The 23,996-nt window shown below is 44.7% G+C and overlaps 2 protein-coding genes across 8 annotated transcripts in view; both read left to right on the top strand.

The window, feature by feature from the left end:
• TBX2 (T-box transcription factor 2) overlaps positions 1-7,751 on the top strand; it is a 34,879-nt gene extending 27,128 nt beyond the window's left edge. The window contains exon 7 of the mRNA XM_083587652.1: positions 5,867-7,751. Within this exon, the coding sequence (XP_083443778.1) occupies positions 5,867-6,313 (447 nt within the window). The 3' untranslated portion in view covers positions 6,314-7,751. The remainder of the gene's footprint in view (positions 1-5,866) is intronic.
• Positions 7,752-15,426: 7,675 nt separating this feature from the next.
• The window catches only part of TBX4 (T-box transcription factor 4), a 121,493-nt gene continuing 112,923 nt past the window's right edge, over positions 15,427-23,996 (top strand). Inside the window, exons 1-3 of one of the 7 annotated variants that reach the window (XM_083587711.1) lie at positions 15,427-15,550; positions 17,880-18,033; positions 23,549-23,662. The gene's annotated coding sequence lies outside the window, so the exon portion shown is untranslated. The other 6 variants (XM_083587703.1, XM_083587712.1, XM_083587713.1 and 3 more) reach the window with 6 other exon arrangements.

Genomic DNA, 23,996 nt, shown 5'->3' with positions numbered 1-23,996 from the left:
TCATTTGGTTCCATTGGCTTTTTCCTACCCTCTGGAACAACAGGAAACATGTTTGTTCCATCACCCACATGACACCCCTTTAAATAACTGGAGATAGCTATCATAGTCACCTCTTAATAATCTCTGGGCTAAAGACACCCGATGCCTTCGACCGTTCCTTATCTGGCTTGATCGCCGCCATTACTGGTCTCATTAAGGAGCCTCGGATAAGCCTCTGAGAGAGTTATTGGGACTTCAGTACACAACTGTTGTCGTTAGGGTGCCCCCCTCGTTTGGGGGACTTTCCTAGAAGCACAAGACTGGGACATCATAGGAACATAGAAGCTGCCTTGTACTGAATCAGACCACTGGTCCATCTAGCTCACTATTGTCTACACTGGCTGGCAGCAGCTTTCTCCAGGGTTTCAGGCAAGGGACATTCAAAGCCCTATCTGGAGGTGCTGCCAGGGTTTGAACCCACGAGCTTCTGCATGCAAAGCACAAGCACTGTCACTGAGCTATGGCTTTTCCCCGGGAGGAGCTGAAACAAGACTGTGTGTTGGACAGGGAGGGTGTGCTTGCTTTTGTAATGCTCTTTGCTCACGGGAAGAAGAAAAAAAGACATTTTAGGAAATAAGTGCCTTGTGGCTCTAACTAAGAGGTGTTTTATCTATCCGTTTGGGTTTGATTTGAAAATCGGAAGGCTTTTTTTTTTTTTTTTTGTCCAGAATGCATTTAATTGCATCCGGACTGGGTGGTGCTGGGTGCTGCCCTGTTGAGACTGCTGGGGAAGAAGGCAGGAAGATGGTCAGCAGATGAAACCAGAGCCAATTACAGGCAAGACCCGCTCCCTGATTGGTAGCAGGCACGAAAGGGCAGGCTGAGGTCAGGCTGCGATTGGTGGAGCAGTGGCCCATTTGCCCAACTGGGTATATTACACTGCAGTGTTAAAACACGAGAGGGGATAAGGCTTTTGCCAGAAGGTGAACCTGCCAGTGCTGGGATATGCTTCAGTAATTCTGGCTTGTCGCCTGCTCTGCACCTGGTCACCTGTGGCATATAGATTTTTCTGCTAGCCGTAGTCAGGGGACCTTTTGTAAACTAGAAGATGACGAGTTGTTTTGGTTTTTTAATGTGCCGCAAAAGACCTACTTATTGCAGCAACGTGCAGACAGGTAGGGCCAAGAACATAAGCCCTGCAGTTGGGTCAGGCCAAAGGAGGACCTGTCAAGCATCTCTTTCTCAGTGGCCAACCAGATACCTCTTCTGGGAACCTCACTGAGCACCGCTGTGGCTCCTCCTACTTTGATTTCCCAGCAGCCAGTCTTCAGAGGCATCTGAGATTGGAGGCAGCCCATAGTCATCATGGCTGGTAGCCATCAACAGGCTTCTCCTCCAGGAATTCCTCAAAGCTGGTGGTCACCACTGGATCTTGTGGAGGCGCATGCCAGAGTTCTAACTCGGCACTGCGTTAGTCATGTTACTTTTGTTGGCTTGCAAAGGCTGAAGGCTGATGTGCATATCTGGGGCCTTTGCCATTCTCAGCTGCGGTCAAGGTTGATCCTATTGGTCTTTGATCTGCCATCTGGCCTAGCCTCCTGCCGACTCGGATCTAGAACCCATATTTAGCCTCTGCACGTGGCACACTTCATTTTTAGTTTATTTTTGCAATGTGAGTATTTATTTCCGCTTCTCTCTCATCCTCCTCTTATATTCTCGCCACCATTCCCTGCCACCGTTCGTACTCTCATCTGCCCTGCCCCACTCTCTCTCCACATAATAATTAAACAGAAAAGAAAATAGCAGACCCACTTTGGCTTCCTCCACACCCTGTTTTTCAGAACCTGGTGGTCTGACTCAAAGGTGCACAAACTCAGGCCTGGGGAGCAAATGCAGCCCTCCAGGCTACTCTGCCTGGCCCTCAGGACTCTCCCTAGGCCACACCCTCTTTCTCTCTAAGCCACACCTCCTTCCCCAAGCCACACCCTCTCACTGACCCTGCTTTGCACCCTGAGGTGTTTTTGCCTGACTGAAACATGTCCTTGAACTGGGATTGTGCCTCTTGCTAGTGGGGCCGAAGGATAGAGAGACTGGGTGTGTGAATGTGGGTGTGTGCAGATAGTTTCCTACTGTACAAAGGTAAAATTCAAACTGTTGACTCATGTGGCCGTCAGAAAACTGCCCCAAAGGAACATGGGCCCTGGGCTGGAACAGTTGCCCCAGTCTAACAGTACTGGCATGCTCAGATTACTGGGCATTTTGACCACAGTTCCGAAAAAGGTAGCAATTGCACTCATCTTTAGGAGGACAGGAAGCGGAAGTATAACAAGGCAGACTGTTGGTTCCTTTTGTTTAGTTTTGTCTTGTTTGCTTGTGCTAGTTTAGTATCCAGAATGGCTACGGGATACTATTCCTTCTATTTCCAATGTTCGGGTTGTGAGTGCCGCTGCATATAGAGTCAACGTGGAACCACACCCACCCACCCACACCCACACCCCAGCAGGCACAGGGAAGCCTCAAGGCCTTCAGAATTACAAAAATATTTGGGTGGGGGGAATAATGATGGATGAACCCAATGAGGACTGAGCATGGTCAGCAGCCACAGAATGCAGAATGAGTGTTGGTGGGGCACTAGAAAGCTGGGGGCGGGGAGAAGGCGGAATGGAGTGTGGTACAGGAGGGAATGGCTGGCTGACTAGAAGTCTGAAAAAGTGCACTCCACACTATCATTTTTGCTGCAGGTCCCACTTGAAAACATGCAATCTGTTCTGACATGCCTGCTGTTTATATGCTGGAGGGTGCCCCGTTTCGAGAATGTGATTTCAGAATTGCATGTGTGAATTCCCCCTATGCATAAAAAACCCAACAACAACAGAGCCGTCAACTGATTTGAAGAATTGTTAAATGAGCTTTCAGCCAGTTGGTTTTATTTAAATAAATTTGCACACTAACCACGATTAACATCTAAGATAAAAGGGACCTATCATGGTTAGTGTGCAAATTTATTTAGATAAAACCAACTGGCTGAAAGCTCATTTAACAATTTAATCAACAAAAGAGTCCACTAAATGTTATAAACAAGGGCCATTATATTTCTGTATCAGATTGGAACCAACCCGAGATAACTCAGATGTATTCCCTCCTATCTCATGAATAGACCGAACCTTGCGGAACCCATCTTAAAATTGTATTTATTTATATAGGAAAAAATATATAAACTGCTTACGTTGAACTCCTTGCCTGTTGATATCAGGCAGGCATCTTCACTGCACTCTTTTCAGCACCTACTAAAAACAGGACTGATGCAGATATTTAGAAAGCTGATGAGAGTTTTCATATGTTTTTAGTTTATTGTAGATATATATTGGGAAGTTTTAAATTATTGTTAATTCCTCTTATTGATGGTTTTATTGTTCTCCTTTTTTTTGTAAACTGCCAACTGACAAAATGCTTCTATTAGTGAAAATAATGTACAAAAATGCATTCATATTAGAGGAAATAGCTTGCACAAATGTGTACCTTGGGCACACAAATTAGGTGAAATTCACACAAAAAAAGGTGTATGAAATTTTGTTGTGGCCGTTGAACTACATAGCAAGCCTTTAGAGAATTTGGCAGATTTTTAAGATTAGCTGCAGCTCAGTTAGGAAGCACAAGTTAAGGATGTTTGGCATTATTCTTCAGATTTGGCAACGCATGCATGTGGGGTATATATGGGAGAGTGGAAGCAAAAGTGGTGCATGGAAATAGGGGAATTACTCTCAAAACTACATATATTAATAACAACAGAAATGCATCTCTTAGGCGGAACACTCATGACAATTTCATGCAGACGTCTTGTTGATTTTCAATGCACTCTGAATGGGGTAATCTGGAAAAAATGAGAAGACTGAGAGGAACTGAATTTTACAGATTCAGTCATCCTCACCTGGACTTACAGAAAGAACTTTAGCTCAGTGGTAGAGCATCCGTTCTGCATGCAGAAGGTCCCAGGTACAACCCCCTAGCATTTCTGGGTAGGTCTGGGGGGAAAAGGCTCCCTCCATGAAACCCTGGAGAGATGCTGCCAGCCAGTGTAGACAATACTGTTGGCCTGACTTTATCTATCCAAAGCAAGTTCCTTCTTGTTGTTTTTTAAACCCCTTTTTCGATATTAGTTGGTTAATCAAGGCATTTATTTATTCATCCTTTCTGCATAAAATTTTAAGCCTGCTTTATCTGCTGGCGGATCTAGTTGTGCTTTTAATCATACTGAGTCACTGCAACTCAAAGTGCATTTAAGCAGCCTTTAGTATCTAGGCAGGAGATTTTCCTGGATTGGGGCAGAAGGGAAGTTGTACTATGTCATTTAGACAAAAGGTCTGGGGGGGGGGGGCGGGACCCAAACTGGACCCATAATGTTTCTAGTCTTGTTTGTTCAGCTTAATGCAAGCTTTCTTTCCCAGACTTATTGAGCCCAACAGGGGGCAGAACCCAGAGCCAATGACAGGTGAGGTCAGAGCTAATCACAGGCAGAGGCAATGAATTCTTTAAAAATAAATAAATATTGAAAGTTTTCAACATACTATACAATAAAAGCCAAATTGATCTCAATGAAAATAGAAAAGAAAGGAGAGAACAAGACAAACACATGAAAAATAGAAAGGAAGACAGAAAGAAAACAAAAAGAACAAGTTGAAAAAGGGGGGGACCTTCTGTTGGGGGCACATCTTAATCCTTGTCTCCTACAAAAGTTAGTGAACGCACCCAACTCTCCACTGGGAGCTTCTCTTTCTTCTTCTAGCCTCCCAGCCTGGGAGATCTTCCCTGCCTCTCATACGGGGTCCTTCATCCTCCATCCATCATCTTCCTGTTTGTATCCTCATTAACACACAGTGGAGGACATCAAGAAACAAAACAAAACACGAGCATAGATTGAATTAGCAGAAGACCAAAGCTAGAAATCATTAAAAATAAAAAGAGAGCTAAGAGAGAGAAGTAAGGGCTTCCGATTCTCTACCTGCCATTTATGTATATAAAAATCATTCAGATTATTCAAAATGTTCACTCCAGGAACAGCTGTATTCCAGGATAATGTTCAGCTGTTCCAGAGGCAACTAATTCTAGTTTCCTCAGACTCCTCCTTCCTGCTGGCTTCTACAAGGACAACACAAAGGAGGAGGGAGCTGACAGGCAGGACCCCCTCTGGGAATGGTTATGAAGGCGGGGGCAGGGTAAGGACTGGTGGAAGGCAGACTGCGCTTTGCGGGGGGGCAGAGCCCCATTTGCCACTTTGGACCAGTCTGTACTGTAAGCCCGTGCTTGTTCACCAGTTGCATAGTCCCTTTCGTTTGTTATCCAGAGCAGCATAAGCAGAAAGAAAGAAAGAAAGAAAGAAAGAAAGATACAATTCCCTGCCCCAAAGAGCTTGCAAATTAAAAGCTGACCACAGTAGAGAAATAAGGCTGGATATGCCAAACGTGCAGCAAACTCCGTGTGGGCAATATAAAAATAACAGAACATAATAAACAACAAACAGAAGTACAGCACAGTATATCCAAGACAGACTTAATATTAGGTTGGAAAAGTCCTTAAGACAATTAGGAAAACCGAATTCTGTGTTGTAATGTGAAGAGGGAGTCCTTTGTGTCTGTATTTGCTGTCCCTAAGATAAAACCCTAGCAAACTGCGTAGAATTTTTCAAGGCCTTCCAAGCCCTTGCGACAGGTAAAGCAGAAATTGACTGATTTGTCCATCTCTAGAATGGGAGGGTATGAATTGTAACACCAAGAGGGCAATAGATAACATGCTAAGATGTGAGCATGCTTGTTCCTTTCAACTCTGCAACCAGTGGTTTTTCTGAGCTGTGAAATTCCATAACCTCCTTTTTGTCTTTCCTTGTTCCCAGGGAATCCCGGTGCCTACTTTTGGTGGACTTTTCCCTTACCCGTACACTTACATGGCCGCGGCAGCTGCCGCAGCATCCGCCATGCCGGTGACCAGTGCCGCCACTGCCAGCTCGCTATCCCGGAACCCCTTTCTGAGCAGCGCCCGTCCTCGCCTGCGTTTCAGCCCCTACCAGATCCCTGTCACCATCCCACCAAGCACCAACCTCCTAACCACTGGCCTGCCTACCAGCTTGAATGCCAGCTCAGAAGGTTCAAAGCCCGGAAGCAGCAGGGAATCCAGTCCGCTCTCGGATCTACCCGTTCACAAACCCAGCAGCCAACGGGCCTCGTTGTCCCCTAAAGGGTCCTTAAAGGATTCCATCAATGAGCTCCAGAACATCCAGAGACTGGTCAGTGGTCTAGACACCCAGAGGGAAGTCTCTCCCGGAAGGGAATCCCCCAAGTGACTTAACCCTTGGGAGAAGCAGCCCCTCCAAAAGGGATCAGGAGATGCTGGGGAAAAGGTGTGTACAGCACAGTATAAATATTTATTTTAAGAAAAGGAGGAGTGGGGATTTAAGATAATGGAGAGTAAGGATGAGGGAGCCCAGGTGTGATGCACTACAGAGGCACCCAGATGGAACAGGGGAAGAAGGAGGCACACTACAACATTTGAGCATCACCCGTTGGTAAGAAGCATGGGAGAATTTTGGTGCTGGCTTGGGTTCTGGAGGTCAGCCCCACAACCACATCTGCCCCCAAATGCACACTTGTCTTCTGGTTCTGGTTGTTGTAGCAGGATATATAGAGAGAGCTATGGTCTTGGAAGGGTATGATTCAGGCCACCTATTCCTATAGCTTTTTTTTTAAAAAAAATCAGCACTGTTGGAAAAGGCATTTTGCTACTTTCTACCTATAAGGATGGAATTTATGAAATGCAGACATTGTTTTCAAGCAGGAACAATGGGGGGAGAATTTTCTTTCCTCTTAAATCTACAAACTCTGGCCGACTGAACACTGGACATTCATTTGGGGCGCAGTAAGAACAGCAGACTTCTGAAAGTTGACATCCAGCTCCCCACTTTCCTGGGAGGCCATCAAAAATCATCCACAGTGATCTTTAGAAACTGGTACAGTCAGTGTGATTGACTTTCTTTCTTTCTTTTTTCTTGAACTCAACCTGTGTACCAGAAAAAAAAATTTAAAAGAAACATAATATTTATGGAATAAATGGTAATTTGTGTAAATAAGCTATACGAATCCCAAAATATGCAAAAATTGGTATTAATTTATTCAGAGTTGTACATTGGAGTGTACATAATTAGAGTTTAACTCGTCACATTTCATTGTTTTTGTTTTTTTCATTTTACGTGAGCATACATATTGTAAATGAAAACCTATTTAGCTCTTTGTGAATGGAAGAAAATATTGGGTTTTCTTTTTGACTTTTGTGTCTAAAAAAAAAAAAGGCTTACCCTGCCTGTTCAAAGACAATCGTGCCATCAGTACTGCTCTGAAGACATGGGGGGAGGGAGTTAAATCCTTTTTACAGGGACTCTACAGGGAACAGTGTCCCCTCCCAGTATATAACCATTGAAAATGAAATTTTAATGTTGAATGAATGGGGCAGCGGGAATCTCTTTTGGAGCGTGGGGTATTGAAAAAGAAATGCAGGAATAAACCTCAGGTTTTTATTTTTCACTCCAGAACAACAAAAAAGGGAAAAAAATAACCTTTAAAACTATACTAAAATTTAAAATATCACATGGACAGTGTGCTATATATTGTTTTAATTTTTTTTTAATGACATGATTAGAAAAGTGCTGGTTATTCGGGTATCTATCTGTTCAATTTTTTTTGATGAGTTCTCTCACATCTTTCAATAAAAAATATTCAAAGAACAAACCCCTCCCCTGATTTTCTCTCCTCTCTCTCTCTCTCTCTCTCTCTCTCTCTTCTTCACACAGAGAATCTAGACAAAATCTGCATCAGACAAATGGTCCACCGAGAGAATGTCCCATTTCTCTTGGTGGCCAACCAGGCGCCTTCAGGTATAGGAGGCAAAAGCTAGGCCTGAAGGTTTCAGCACTTTCCCATCATTGTCTGTCTGGCAACTGGCACTCAGTGATATACTTCCTCTGAAACTGGAGGCCCCACACAGCCATCACAACTAGCAGCCATCACTAGGCTTATCCTAGATGAAAGAGTTGGAAGCCCTTGGGACTCCAGCTCCCATCAGCCCCAGGCAGCGCGGCCAATGAGCAGGGGAATTATGGGAGTTGTAGTCCTGCAGCGGTTGCTGAGCAACAGGTTCCCCACAGAGACACTGGCTTTTAAAAAAAGCGGAGGCAGGGGTTTAGACCATTGGTCAACCACATCTCATGATCACACCATCCACAAATTAAATCTGCCTTTTGTGGAGAAAGCCTTTCTTTCGCCTTAACTTTGTACGATATAGAATTATGTTATTTGGTATAAAAGAATTCATCCTGGGATGTTCTATAATTCAATTTATAACCTCCAGACCTGCAGCAACCCTGTCCCCCCATACATTAAAGGCATTGCAAGCCGGTACATCTCTCCTTGGAAGACAGTCCTAAAATGGCAGAATGGAATATTTCTAAAATGGTGCTGCCTACCATTGGGCCTCCTTGTATTCTGCCCCACCAGACTCATTGGGCACCAACAACCACGGACAACTGCCCATCAAATTTTATTGGATGACCCCTGAATGCCAGTATTATGAGCAAGGAAGGAGAAAGGCGGCTCTCCCTGGTCTATTTAGTCAAGCATTCTGTTCTCACAGCACAATTTCAGTGCTCCTGTGATTGGGGTTGGCCTGAGGCATTTTCCTGCCTGAGGCAAAAGTCAAGATGGCACCCCACCTAATTCCATGTGCAGAAGCCAGATGGGCTGACAGTTTGAATCTTAACACTGGCAGAAGAACACCATCTTCCACCCCATCTGGGTGCAGGAGAAGCTGTGTGCATGGCACATGCAGTGTTGCCCTCCGAAAATTCGCAGCTGCTCCTTGCCCCATAGGATTTGCTGTCCAATGACAGAGCCGGCCCTGCCATCAACCAGCTCCACATCTAAAGCACCCTCTGCCCATGGAGCTGCTAGGCCTGAGGTAGGCTACTTTCTAGCCTGGAAAGTCTCATCAGAGCTCAAGGACACATCTGAAGCAGGCAAGGACACTCAAGGAAAGTGGGGAGTATGGCTAGGGGGAGTCCCAAGGGCCAGAGGAGGGCTGCTTTTGGCCCCCAGGTCCTGAGGATTCCCACCCATGGGCTAGGCTTGCCCATCCTTCCTCTCTGGGCCATCTAATATGATTGAGATTGTGGATGTTGTCGCTTCTCGGCCTTTTGGCTAAGATCAAGTGTAGTGGAGATTGTGGATGTTGTCACACGTAATATTCCATGGCACCCCCATTGGCCTCAGCCAGCATGGTCAGGAATGGTGGGATTCAAAACATATGGAAGGCACTGCCTTGGCTACCCCTGCTTCAGAGTGCCTTGTTAGTTGCTGCTACGAACTCTTCTCTCGGGATATAACATTAGCTGAGGCCACTCTTTGAACAACCCAGTTACAGTTCCCAGTTTGCTCTTGGAAGAGGCATTGGTTTTTAAACCACTCTGAGAATTGTAGCTCCGGGCAGATCCACTGCACAAATTAAAGGCGCTCGACTTCCCCCCAAAGGATCCTGGGAAATGTGACTTGTTAAGGGTGCTGGGAAATTGTAGCTCTGTGAGGGTTCCCAGGATTCCTTGGGGCGAGTCATATGCATCAGGTGTGGTTTAACGATAGGATGTGGCCTTGCCCTCTGTGAAGGGGAGAGGGGTTCTCTCAGAGTCAGCACCCTTGAAAAACTACAACTCCCAGGATTCTATGCAGCCATGGCTGTTAAAGCGGCATAGCCGTGCTTTAAATGTACGACGCAGATCATTTCTCCTTCAGTAGGCTGTGCTAGGGCATTGTGAGAAATTTTAATGATATCACTACCCAACCCAGTCTCAAACTGCTTTCAGCTATCTTACACACCCCACAGTCCGTCTCAACCACAATTTGCATATTTGGCTGCAAATATGCCACATATTTAAACACACACACCCTGCCCCACCAAAGAAATTTGGGAACTGTAGTATGCCCCTCAGGCCTCACAGAGCTACAGTTCCCAGCACCCTTAACAATGCTTTAAATGTATGGTGTGTACATAGCTTTTTACTCTGAGTCATTTGGTCTCAATTTGGGCTTCTTCTTTTTTAAATAACTGATGAGAAACCATGATAAATTTTTGAATATAAAGACTTTGCTTCTTTTCTTTCAAACTAGGAATATCCCTCCCCCCTTTCCCTTACTGATTCTTTTCCCGCTCTTGCTTCAGTCAGGACCATACATCATAATAATAATAATAATAATAATAATAATAATAATAATAAGTTTGTTATTATTTTCAATTAGGGGATGTGTAGAAAGTCTGTTATAAATCCCAGCGGGTCTGCATTTCATTTTGATCAGGAAAGATTAAAATGCTTCAATTCACATCGACATCCGCTTCGCATTACAGAGATATAAATGGAAAGGGGGGGGGGCTGCAGATTGATTTAAAGCGACAGCAACAGAAATGCTCTCCGGCAAGATGGGGTAAGGCGCAGGGTGGGGGGGAACACTGTACCGTTTTGCTGTAATTAAACAAAACAAAACAACAACAATTTGGCTCTCACAATCCATAAAATCTTCCGTTCCTTTTCCTTTTGATTCCGATTGCCAACATAAACTGTTTCCCTTTGAACATGATCTTTCGCCTTAATTATGTTTGCAAAATATGCTTCCCATCCTTGCAGAGAGGAAGTTTTTTATTGGTTTTTTGGCTTGATGAACTTTCTAGGATTTATCTCTCACAGGCTCCCTGGAACAAGATGTGTACATATTTCCCCAGCCGATGGGAGCTAGGGTTGCACAGCGACTAAGGCTGCAATCCTATGTGCCCTTTCTCCCCACCCCCCCTCAATTCAGAGTGCGTGGGGCTTACTTGAGTGTAAACATGCCTAGGACCAAGCTACAGACATGTGAGTGGTGAGTTAAGCAGTCTCTGGTTCAGATCTTACCATAAACTCACTTTTGACTATAGCTGCAGTCTGTTCCCATCTGCAATATGGGACAGTTCTACCCCTCCACTTTATTGTAACGGTTGCTGATAGAGCACCAACACAGAACTGATTAAGGACTTCTCTGCTTGCTTAGGCCACAGAGACAAACATGTAGGGCCTGCAACAAAATGTTGCAGCATGTGGAGCGCTGCTCCATTCCTTTCTATTCCGTGTCCTCTCTGAGGTCATTCCATTCCCATCCCAAGCTCACTGAGCATATTCAATCCATTCTGCTCTAAAGAACAACATAGCTGCTTTCTTGTTGCTGTCACAGGACTTGCTTCTGGGCCTTTTATGGCAACAACAACAGGCTGAGATTTAACAGGTGAAGCTTTCCCGGCTTCACCTAGGGACAGTTTTCGGTTGCTAAAACAAACCACAGCGTTCCCACCAAAGGGAAACTTCCTGAGAAGTGTTAAATCTCAAGCAACAGGGTTATTCTTTCCATTGTGATGACCCCTGAAGATCTGGGGAAAGACTTGGGAGGTAGATAAACCACAGAGAGATCAGCAGAATCAGAAAAGGAATCCAACCTTTGTTTGAAAAGCAGCTCCAAACTTCACGACCGCACAAGAGTGGTTCCCTTACACACACTGTTCATTAAACTCTGGAATTAAATATGGTTAATGGAATCCTCCTCTTCTCACATTCCAAGAAGTGTGTGCTCAGTTGCCTTCCAAAATTGCCTGCCCAGCTGGACACAACTGCCCAGGCGCAATTCTTCCTAATGTCCCCTAATTCTGTTTTGTCCGTGGGCCCCATGGTGGGTTGTGGGACTTTGGAAGCCAACACATACTGTCAGATCTTCCCACATATACATATATTGTCAGACATAGCCAAAGATCCAGTCATTGTCCATACGGAGTAGGGGCAGGGAAGTGGATCCTGTCAGTAGGCTGGATCCCTACTTCCCGGCCCCTCCCTTGGGCCAACACGGACAGATGGGTGGGACCATCCGCCAATCAATCACCCTGATGTCATAACGACATCAAGCGATCCAGTTAAACAGAGGTCGCTGTAGCTGTCAATTAGCTGGTTGGTGGTTCCTTTAAAGATGTGTTTTCAGTGCCAATCAGCTGACTGGCACAGGGAGCACCTGCCACCAAAGGGGCTGATAAGTTTTGGAGGAAGCGGTTTGAATCCAAACCGTTTCCTCTGCAGAGGGGAGATCAACTCTGTTTGGAATTCCAGTCTCAGCGGAGTTCTCTGTCAGTGCCAATCAGCTGATCCACACTGACAGGGAGCCCCAAATGCAAAGGAACAATCCAGAGGCCAGCGTGTTTTAGGCTTACAAAACTGCCATAGATGCTCCTAAAATCCACTTTTCTTTTTTTCCTTAGAGGTTATTAAACATGAAGTGTTCCATCCCAGAAGCAGAATAATTTTTTCCCTTACTGTGGATCTTGCCTCCCCATCTTCCACCCCTGAATGTGATCTTCTCTGCTCCCACCACATCTCCAGTCCCCTACAAAAAACCCCATCTGAAATGGAAAATTCTTTTTTCTTCCTCTTTGCAGCTGAGCCTTCCACAAAGGATAGGAATTGAACTTTCGCCTCTTCTTGCTCTCTTGCTTTCTCTCTCTCTCTGCTTTAAGTTCAGCTACATCGCTTTATGGTAAAGCAATAAAGGATGACATAAACAACCCCTTTTCTTCACCAATTACCCTTTCCTCATTCTCTGGAAGATTTATTAGTCAAATTGTTTGTCTTGGGAAAGAGGAGAGGAAAAAGCCAGGGGGGCTGGCTCCTTATGAACAGGGCGCCCTCTGCTGACAAAGCCTAATTAGTGTTGTAACGATGGTGACATACAGACCACCGAACATTTCAAGTGCATCGTTTTAAAGCACATTCCCACACCCTCAAATAATAACCCCGGGAACTGTAGTTTGTTAAGGGTGCTGGGAATTGTGTCTTTGGGAGAGGGTCATCTACAGTTCCCAGGATTATTAGAAGAAAGTCATTTGCTTTAAATGGTTGGTGTACATGCAGCCTATGAAAGCTTTGTGAGAATCTAGACCAAGCAAGGGGGAAATAAATAAAAACTAACCGCCCTTAACATTTATACAATGCTTTCATGTGTTAAAGCACTTACAATGTGATATCTAGTTGAAATCTGCACAACCTCCCCTGTAAAGCAGGGGGGAGGCCAAATGCTGTCCCTCAAGCGTTTCTATCTAGCCCTTGGGAAAGTCCCAGGGAGTTCCCCTGGTGCCGCTGCCCCTCCTTCTCCATTACTTTTGTCTGGCTGGAATGAGCCCTTGAACTCTGGCAATACCTTGTACTTGGCCGAGATAGAGATATGGGTTGGAAGCCTCTGGTTTTTCACAGAATCAGAACTGCAAAGTTGGAAAGGACCATGAGGGTCATCTAGACCAACCCACTGCAATGCAGAAATCTTTTGCCCAACGTGTGGCTCGAACCCACGGCCCAGAGATTAAGAATTTTGTGCTCTATCAACTGAGCTATCTGTGGCCCCCAATTTATTTTTGTTGGTTCTTTCTGGGGTGGGAAACTGCATGTTCCTCTGATGACAATCATTCAATTCTGCCTCATCCACACCACTGGCATGTGGACCCCAGAAGGTTATCCAGAAGGGAATGTGGCCCTCGGGCTGAATATGGTTCACCATTTGGCGGTGTAAGAATTGGGGGTTCAAGTGGACAAATTCAGTTTGGTTCTCCTTTTAATATGGGCCTACCTGTTCTGCACTTCCCGAAACAATGTGCACTTCTCAGCATTTTGTGATCCTCTTCTCTGGCCAAATACTGTGTGCAAAAATGCATGCGTTGGTGAAAATGACATACAACAGTGAAATGCTGATTAATCCTCCTGAGGTGTTGCTTTAAGAAAGATCACAAATGTGGCAAATGGAACTTAAAAGAAACAAAGTAAAATTAATGCTTGCCCATTCCTCGTAAGGATGGAGTGTGCCTTTTGCGTGATCTTGATCAATCATAGAATTGTAGAGTCCAGAAGGACCCTAAGGGTCATCCAGTCCGACCCCATGCGATGAAGAAATGGAAAATGGTGGTGGCTGTTGAGATTCAGGTGGTGCACCTATGCAGTGGGAATCTTGCAGGGGAGAAAAGCTGTGCAAGACCGATTCTGGTGAAACCATGTGAACTCAAGCATGCGAGCTGGAGCTTGAAGCGGACGGCGTCTCCCGGCACAGCTTGATCTCCGCTGCTTAACCAAACGGGCGTGTGAGATTTTTCTGCTGCAACAGAGCTGAAGGCACACCTGCCAGCCTGCACGGCGCAGGGCGGGAGGCAGGGGGCTGAATGCTTGACAGATCCCCCAGTATCTGTCCTTCCTGGCTCCCAGTACATTTCCAGTACGTTTCCGAGCAAAAGTGTTGGTGCTGACCTTTAAAGCCCTAAACAGCCTCGGTCCTGTATACAGTGGTATCTCGGGTTACATACGCTTCAGGTTACAGACTCCGCTAACCCAGAAATAGTGCTTCAGGTTAAGAACTTTGCTTCAGGATGAGAACAGAAATCGTGCTCCGGTGGTGCAGCGGCAGCAGGAGGCCCCATTAGCTAAAGTGGTGCTTCAGGTTAAGAACAGTTTCAGGTTAAGTACGGACCTCTGGAACGAATTAAGTACTTAACCCGAGGTACCACTGTACCTGAAGGAGCGTCTCCACCCCCATCATCCAGCCCGGACACTGAGGTCCAGCCCCCTAGGGCCTTCTGGCGGTTCCCTCAATGCGAGAAGTGAGGTTACAGGGAACCAGGCAGAGGGCCTTCTCGGTAGTGGCGCCTGCCCTGTGGAATGCCCTCCCATCAGATGTCCAGGCAATAAACAACTATTTTACTTTTAAAAGACAACTGAAGGCGGCCCTGTTTAGGGAAGTTTTTAATGTCTGACGCTGTATTGTTTTTAATATTTGGTTGGAAGCACCCAGAGTGGCGGGGGAAACCCAGCCAGATGGGCGGGGTATAAATAATAAATTATTATTATTATTCCTCCCCATATGCTTTGAGCTCTCTATCACACACACTGCCAAGTTGTCCCTCACTTCCTGCCCTCAGAACCCTCCCTGCACTATGATGGTCAAAGTGGTGTTCAGGGAATGTGTAGAAAATTCCGGAAACGTGCCCAACAGCAGGGCTGTTCTTATGTCAAATCCCCACTCAGCCATGAAGTGTTAATTATTTTTTTTTAATATAAAGCAATCTATAAGTCTAATACAGAGGTGGATAACTTGAGGCCCTCAGGCCAGAAGACACAGGGGAACCAGGAAGGCCCATTGGCCAACTGAGCGGCCTACTCCGAGTCCCCCGGTAGAGGCAAAGGGGGGCCCTTTGGTAATAATAATAATAATAATAATAATAATAATTATTATTATTATTATTATTATTATTATTATTATTATTATTTTATTTATATCCTGCCCTCCCCAGCCAAAGCTGGGCTCAGAGTGGTAAATGGGCCTACAATTACCCATCAGGCCCATTGGTTCGAGGCTCCTGCCCTCTGCAGTAGGAGGAAACAAGCTTACTCCATCTTCCATGTGACAGACCTTCAAATATCTAAAGATGGCTATCACAGGTAGGGAAAAGGTTATTGCATTCAGGTCAGGCTCTTAAATCCCCACACAGCCATGAAGCTCATTGGAGGACTGTGAGCCAGTCACAGACTCTTAGCCGAATCTACCTCACAGGGTTGTCATGTGGATAAGTGCAGGTGGGCAACCATGTTAAATATCAGACAGGCACCATCTGACCCTTATGTTTCCCTCCCCTTATGGTCTTGATTTATCGGCTACTTTTAAAACGAGGCTGCATTTTAAATTGCATTTTAACCCCCCCCCCGTTATGTTTTTTACTGTGATTTTATTGGTGTTAGCCGCCCTGAGCCCGGCTCTGGCCAGGGAGGGCGGGGTATAAATAATTATTATTATTATTATTATTATTATTATTATTATTATTATTATTATTATTATCACTGTTGCCTTTCTGACTCCTCCTGAAGACCTTCCTCTTCCAACACGGCTTTTAAGGAGACATCTTTCTCAGTCTGCCTCTGTATTGGAACACGTTTTTTTTACATAGATTTTTTAGTGTGTTTGCTGCCCCGGGCTCCTTTGAGAGAGAGGGCAGGCTATACATTTAATGAATTGATGTGTACCGCCTTGAGCTCTTTGGAGGGAGAGCAAGATGGTTTATATAAGATACAGAGGAAGGGCATTGAATACCCCTGAAGACAATTTGCCTGGGAATTACATAGGCTGGAAAATTATCTAGGCAGATGTTGCAACCAGCTATTGTAAGAGGAAAACATCATCCTATTTTTCTCTCTGATAAACGGGTTTGGTGGGAGGTTTTGTTTCTTTTTGAAAACTAAAAAAATTCAACAAAAAACAAAAACCTTTAGAAAACAACAACACCCTGCCAAACCTATTTGTCCAAAGGCACAAGCAGAACCAAAGATGTAGGTTGTCGGTAATACAGTTTTGGCTTTCTTAAAAAGGGAGAGTTGTTGTTCTCAAGTCTTGTTCGGGGGTTTCCTGCTGGTCCACCAGCAGGTCTCTTCTGACGTCCTTACAAATTTGGTTCATCAAACATCTTGCTGATTTTCCTGCCTGTGCCAATGAGCCTCCCAGAAAGGGGTTAATAATTTTCTGAGATTTGGGTGAGAAAGGCTGGGGGGGGAGCAAGGGGGGGGAGAGAGATGGACGCCTGGCTTTGCTGGCAGCAGACAGTCCTTTGTCCAGGAGTCAGTGGCTGACGCCTTCTTCCTCAATATGAGGCCCCTCCTGGCTCCTGGACAAAGAGAAAGCGGGTTGATCCATCAGGCGCGGCTCCCAATTAGAAGAGCCTTGCTTGTGTTTGTCTTAACTTATTTTCTCCCCCTCCCCGCCCCCAGTTCGCCCTAGAGCGCCATTGTCCCCGTCTGTTATCTCCCAATTAACAGCAATTGCACACTCAAGGAGAGCCAGCCTTTGTCTGAGGTCATCTATCTGGGGTGGACGGACAATGTCTGTATCTGTGTGTGTCTGCACAGGCCTATCTGTGCACTGATTAATTTTATTGAAAAATATTTTTCAATCCCTGGCTGAGATGTTTTGCGGCTGGGGGCAAAGCAATGGTGCCACCTCCTTCCTTGCAATTCCAAGGTGCACCGTCCCCAAGCTATTTTAGCACCTGAGACGGAAAAATCCCACAAGTCCCTCTCCTCCTGGAGAGCTGCTGCCAGTCAGTGTCGACAATACTGAGCTAGGTGGACGCAGTGGTGTAATCAGGGCAGCCTCATTTGCTTCACTGCTGTTGAGCCTTTTTTCATGGAAAGGCAAGGAATAGAGGTATTAAATAAAACTCAACTTTCAGGGTGGCATGAGAGTTCCCTTGAATTCTTTCCAGCCTTTATTTCGAGGCTTCCATTTCAGGCTTGGACTATGTGTCTATCACGTTTAGCCTTTCTAGGATGCATAAACATCCTAAGTGTTTTGATCAACTGAATGATTCTGGCTACCATGATCTCTAAGGGGAGATCAAACCTGATCCCAGCCACCGTCCAGTGAAGAAGGAGAAACTGCTCTGATGCTTGCTTTCCTCTTCCCTCCCTAGTCCTTTTCCTCTTGTGTTGTGTCTATCAAGCACCAATATAAATAGTGATAATGATACCTAGTACAGAGTAAGTCCCATTGGACTTACTTCTGAGTAAACCTGCTTAGAATTACCTTGTTAGTCTGTGAGGTCCAAGCATTGCAGGACCTGTGTACGTTTTCCTTTTCATCTCCTCCCATTGCTGTCAGCTGTATAATTAAAGCAGTTGCACCAATGCTGCCAAGCTCTTCACAAGTTATTAATAAGGTCACGGAGGTTAAGATACTTCAAGGTCTCTCTTTTTTTGCTGTGTTCTTCTCTTTTTTTTAAAGGCACTCATTAGAGGATGAGTGACTGATGGCTGCTTCAAGTGACTGGGAATTGATTTCAGAAGAGCTGACAAAAGGGGGTGCCTTCATTCAAGACGGCATCTATTTATCCATCAATAACATTTGTGTCCTTCCTTCAAGAAGCTCAGCATGGCATGTGTGAGGATTGCCCTATTTTTATCTTCCCAACAGCCCTGGGAGGTAGGCTAGGCAAGGGAGAGCACCAGCTGACAAGCTTCATGGCTGCATAGGAATCTGAACCCAGTTCACATTTCCCGAAACGATATGCAAACCGAAATGCGGGTATCCTTTGAAATTGGCACTACTCTGAATTTTGCAATGCTGTTTCCTGACCAAATTTATGTGCAAAAATGCATACATTAGGGGGAAGTGCATGAAATGCACATTTTTATGAAAATAACATACAGCTTTCTTTCTACAACTGTGACTATATTGTATTTTAATTTTTGTCAACCTTCCCTGGAATTAAATTTTGATGAAGACAGTACTGAAAAGTTTTAAATAAATTAAACATTTATCCCCAGAGTACAGATGGAAAACTGAGGCTGAGAGATAGTAGCTTGCTTTGGGCTCCTTCAGGAATTAATGAGTAAGGTTCGAACCAGGCCTTTCCTGGGTCATAACTCATTCTCTTAACCACGACAGTATATTAGGTCACTGTGGATTTAGAAGTGTTTTCTTACGGACCAACACAGCTGCCTTTGTTTTTGCTTTTGTTTTTGCCTTTTATATACATGGTGCCTCCCTATTAAAAGACTGTGCTAACCATGGTTGAAAACCCAAAGCATGGCTTGAATTTCCAAATGCACCAGGAAACTGTGGTGTAGAGCTATTTGGCCGCTTTTGCCCTTCCATGTGCTTACAACTCCTGTTTCTATAGCACAGTGGTCTCCACAAATTGAGCAACAGTCAAAACCATTTCTTTGCAATTTAGACATCCCACTTTAGCTGCAACTTGGCACAGTGTCTGCATGAAGCCTGCAATTCAGGTGGTGAGGGGCAACTTTCCGGGGAGCACTTGTCAGCAGTGGGCATGACTAGAGGAAACCTAGGCAGAGTAACAAACGTACATTCTATTCTTTTGCACAATAGGCTAGTTCAGGATTTCCCAAATTTGAGTCTCCAGCTGTTTTTGGACCAAAATTCCCTCCATCCCTGAGCACCGGTCCTGCTAGCTAGGGAAGATGGGTTGTAGTCCCTGGGCTACTTTATACACACACACTTGCAAAACCCTCCTTATTCTCCATCCAGGCAAGCAAGAAGCACCATCAGAACTCAAAGACATATTCTGGTCGTGCAAAAGCATTCAAGGTACAAAGGCACTTAAGGGTGTGCCTTGGGGAGAATTCTGTGGGTCAAAGAGAGAGACCTGGATAGTTGCATTTGGGCTCCTGGGCCTGAGGTTTCCCACCCCTTCTGTAATGGTAGAAGATCGACCTTCCCTTCTGGCTCAACTTCCTTTGTTCCTTTGCTCAGTTGTAGAGCATCTGCTTTGCACACAGAAGGGTCAGTCCCAGCTTATCTTCAAGTTAGGACTGCCTGAAATTCCGCTGCTAGCCAGTGTAGACAATACTGAGCCAAATGGACCAACTTGGTATAAGGCAGCTTCCTATGTGCCTATCTCTTGTGACTGCACAACACCCAAAATTCCTGCTGGCTCCCCATCATCACAGCTGCATGCTGGCAGTGAGGTGGGGAAGAGCCAAGAGGCTCAGGAGCCCAGTACAACTGTCGTTTAAAAAGCTGCTTTTCCCAGGATCATTTAAAAAGCACACACATTAATTTGTTGGGGTTTCTTCTTCTTCTTCTGAACATGTCCAGATCGTTATTCTTTCCCACGGCCTCATAAGGCGAAACTGGAAATTCTGAGGGAGGAAATATATGTGTGTATCTGTTCCATGAAATGCTTCCTCTTGTCAGGAACATTTGACTATATTCATATCTTAACTGAGTCTCTGGAAATGAGAGTTTTTTCTTTTATCTGCTTGACGATACTGTCAGAGCTCATCTAATTTATAAACAGTTCCTGATGTAACGGAAGGTTAAGGAAGTAAAATATTATTTCACACTCCACCATTTCCCCCCAGGACTCCAAAGTCCTCCCATTGCAGCGTGCTTTATTTTTAAAATTGTCCTTAAAAAATACTTCTTTTTCATATTTAGTGGCTGCGTATAATCACAGGAATCGTAGCTTACCTTTCCCACAATTATATTCCCAACACCTTTAACAAACTACAGTTCCCCACATCCTTTTGGGGAAGCCATGTGCTGTCAATGTACAGTGTGCACAGAGCCTTAAGCACATTTTTAATTTAGCTGTATGCTGCTTTTCCAAGGTGGGCCATGTCCAAAGTGGCAATAAATATTTGAGCTTGTATCCAACGATATACCTACTCAGAACAGACCCATGGAAATGAATGGACCTGACTAACCCAGGCCTATTGATTTCAGCTGGTTTACTCTTAGTGTGGCTTAGTTCGATACAACCCTATATAAACCACAGCATCATATATGAACGTTACCAAAATATGGAGTGGGGCATTCATTCTTGTGTACAGAAAACATATGGAACAGCCGGATACCCGTTTGACAGATGGTTCGTTATTAGTTTTTATTTCTTTCTTCAATTTGTACAACACTTCAGTCATAGTTGTCTCTCAGTGGTGACGGCATTGACTACAGATGCTGTTTAAGCAGGAGAAATGGTAACCAAGATCTTGGGGTTGTGACTCTGCCCAAGTGTTCTCCAGGCCATGTCTCTTCAGCATCCCTGCTTTGCATCCCCTCCGAATATTTTTGTGTGACTAGAGTGCCTCAATGAACTGTGATAATGCCTCTTGCTTCCTGGATGGAGAGATGGGGGTGTTGCCTTGAAACCTGACTTTTCCATGGCTGGAAGGTAGTCTGCCCTCCATTGCCCCACCCACTTTTGCATGTAGCCACACCTACTTTTGCATGTGGTCGCACCCACCAGTGGCATGCAACCGCCGGAAGATTGCCCACAATGGAACTCAGCCCCCAGTCTGAAAAGGGCTCCCCCTACCCCTACTTTAGAGCAATAATGGTCACTGAGTTTGTAGCCCTAGTGAACAGGCCAAAAAATGCAGATACTCATGAGGAGCACTCACAAGTGATCTGAAGGACAGGCATAGCCCACATGAGATTAGAAGCCAGCCTTAATCTAGGAAGATTGTGCAGGAAGAATGATGTCTCTGTCATGAAAGCAGGGCAAAGAGTGGTTTCTTGCTGTCTTATGTGTTAGTGATTCAGTGATTCAGAATTCAGTGTAGGTTATTGATTTGATTTTCTATCTGTTGTTTGTAAAATTCATCTAAATAGAATGAATGCACAGAAAATGGTCAGAAACATCTAGGTTATTTTTAAAAAATCATTTGCTTAACATTATTTATTGACATTTCCAAGGAAATTTAAAGAATCTCTCTCTCTCTGTCTCTCTCTCTCTCCTAGCATTATGTTTACAGAAAATGCTTGTAGGTTAAGGATACAATACCTTTAAGCCTTATGTGAAACATAAGTGGAAAAAATCGTACTGTAAAGGCCTGCCTAAAAAATAGTTTTTTAGAGACATCCTGCCAAACTGGGTGTAGGGGGAACCCTTTTACAGCCTGCTGCTCTAAATGCCAACCAAACTTCCAAGATGTGGGGAACCCCCAGAAATGCCCCCATTAGTGGATCTTGGTGGTCGAGGTGGAATATAAGGGTACCCCAATCAGTCCTCTTAACCTAGATTTTGTCAGGCTTACAAAAATTGTAAAGCCAAAAGCAATGATCCTTCCTGTTTGAATCCTAAGGTCTGGGGCTCTGGAAATAACCTAATGTACCCACCCCATGGAGACATCAGGACTGATGAGGAGGCCCACCTTTAGGTGGCGCACTTGGGTAATTTTTGACTCTGGGCTAATTTTTGGAGGGGGATCCTCTTTAAATAATTATCTGTATTATTTACAGATTATTATTATTACTCCCCGGGGAGGCTCGCCTGTTGCCTTCATTGCATATCTTTCGATGTCAAGCAAAAAACATTTCTTTTCACCCAGGGCTTTGGCTGATTAAACAATCTACAGCCTTTAAATGTCTCTCTCTCTATGTGTGTTACTGTTTGTTATGTATTTTGTGTTCTTATATTGCAAACCGCCCTGCGCTCTTCGGATGAAGGATGATATAGAAATTGAACAAACAGATGATAAAAATGTGGGTCTGTGGCTTCTCCTGCCAAGGTGTCAGAGGGCAGAGCTGCGTGCTCTGTGCCACCTAACCTGTATCCCTTCAGCTGCGGAGGATGCCATCCTGTTGCCAAAGCTGATAGCGCCAGAGCTCAGAGGTTGAGCAATCGCTTTGCATGCAGAAGGTCCCAGGTTTGATCCCCGGCATCTCCAGGCAGATCTGAGAATGTCCCCTGTCCGAAAGCTCAGGGGGCAGCTGCCAATCAGTGTTGGCAATACTGAAGGAGATGGACAGATGGTCTGATTCAGGGTAAAGCAGCTTTTTGTGACCCGAAAAAGTAAGATGCAACTGTTAGAATGGTTGGCTTCTTTATGTGGAATGGAGCGGGTAGGAAAATGCCTCTGCGTTCAAGCTTTATTATGATGTGCTGTCAAATGTCTCCTTGGGAACCAGGGTGAAGCTTCCAGACCTGCATGAGGGTTAATGGAGGCAGTGGTGGGGAGACAAGGAACAGAAATGCTACGATCTTCAAGTCACGGTCTCCTAAATTTCATATCTATCCTCTCCTGGCTGGGGAAAAACAGATTTGGTTACATAACACCCCACCCCCATTCCTAGTAGAACTAGGCAAATAAAAACCAGATCCCATTATTCTGATTATATACTTTCTGTTTTGTTTTATTTAGCAAACTTTGCTGCTGATCCTTCTGTATAAAGAAACACTCGCTAACCATTGCTCCTTTCTCAATGTGTTTGGCGGCTCTCTAAATGAAGTTTTAATTTCTGCAGTCCCGTTTTTAAATCGCTGATAGCAAAAAGGATTTTTTTCGCTAACAACATTAAAGCTTGGCGTTTCAGTCTTCAAAGGCTGAGTTTTGCTTCTTGTTTAATAACCTTTCTGTGCGGGCGTTTTAAAACTCTGCCGTGCCTTTTGCAATCTCAAAGGACAGAGGGTAGCAATGGTCAGGTAATTCTGCATCCTGCCACCAGATGTCGCCCAATGTCAAAATCCAGATTGACAGAACCTCCCGTTGAAAACAGGTTAGCAAATTACATCGCTATTGTATATCTCCGGATTTATGTAAACTCTTAAGAAAACAAGGGCGCTCTTTTGGAGCACGGAGCGCGCTTTAACCACCCAGTAGCCCATACAGTTAGGCTGCAATCCTATACCCAGTCTCCTGGAAATAAGCAAAGCTCAATTGAGCTCAATGGGAATTACATTTGAGTAGACATAGGACTGTGCTGCTGGAATGCTGGGTGAATTTATTTATTTTATTTTATTAAAAAAACAAAAGAAAGCCTCGAAATGGGTTACAAGAAGAGTAAAGCAATAAAATTATCAGTAAAAAACACTTAAAAGCATTCAAGCAATAATAAAAATTGGCAATAAACAGATTAAAATACATGTAAACATTCTGCATCTTCTCTGGGCAGGCTTGTCTAAACAAAAATGCTTTTAGCAGTTGCTGGAAAGAGTACCAGGAAAGTTCCTTCCTGACAGGTGACACCTGAAACAGTGTTGGTTCTGCAGATCGAAGCAGTCAAGTGGATGTATATGGGGCAAGGTGGTTTCACAGGTAAACCTGGTCTCAAGTTCTTAATAGAAACTCACAGAAACACTTTGAACTTGGCCTGGCAGCAAATCAGCAGCCATGGCATGTCTCCGCAGTACAGGTGTTGTATGCTGGCAGAGTCTCACACCTGCTAGCAATTATGCTGCAGCATTCTGCATTAACTGTAGGCTCCAGATCAAGCAAAAGACCCACATAGTGCACATTGCAGTAGGCCAGTCTTTTTTCTTTTTGCAGTAGTCTAGTCTCTCCCCACCCCCACCCCCTTTTTTAAAGAAAGCATCCAGTGCAAGAACCGCTGTGACTGGTCTGGAAGTGGATAAATACGAACTTATCTTAT

Source organism: Podarcis filfolensis (genome assembly GCF_964270895.1).
Source record: "Podarcis filfolensis genome assembly, chromosome: 15".
NCBI lineage: Eukaryota > Metazoa > Chordata > Lepidosauria > Squamata > Lacertidae > Podarcis > Podarcis filfolensis.
This window is presented reverse-complemented; position numbering and strand designations above follow the sequence as displayed.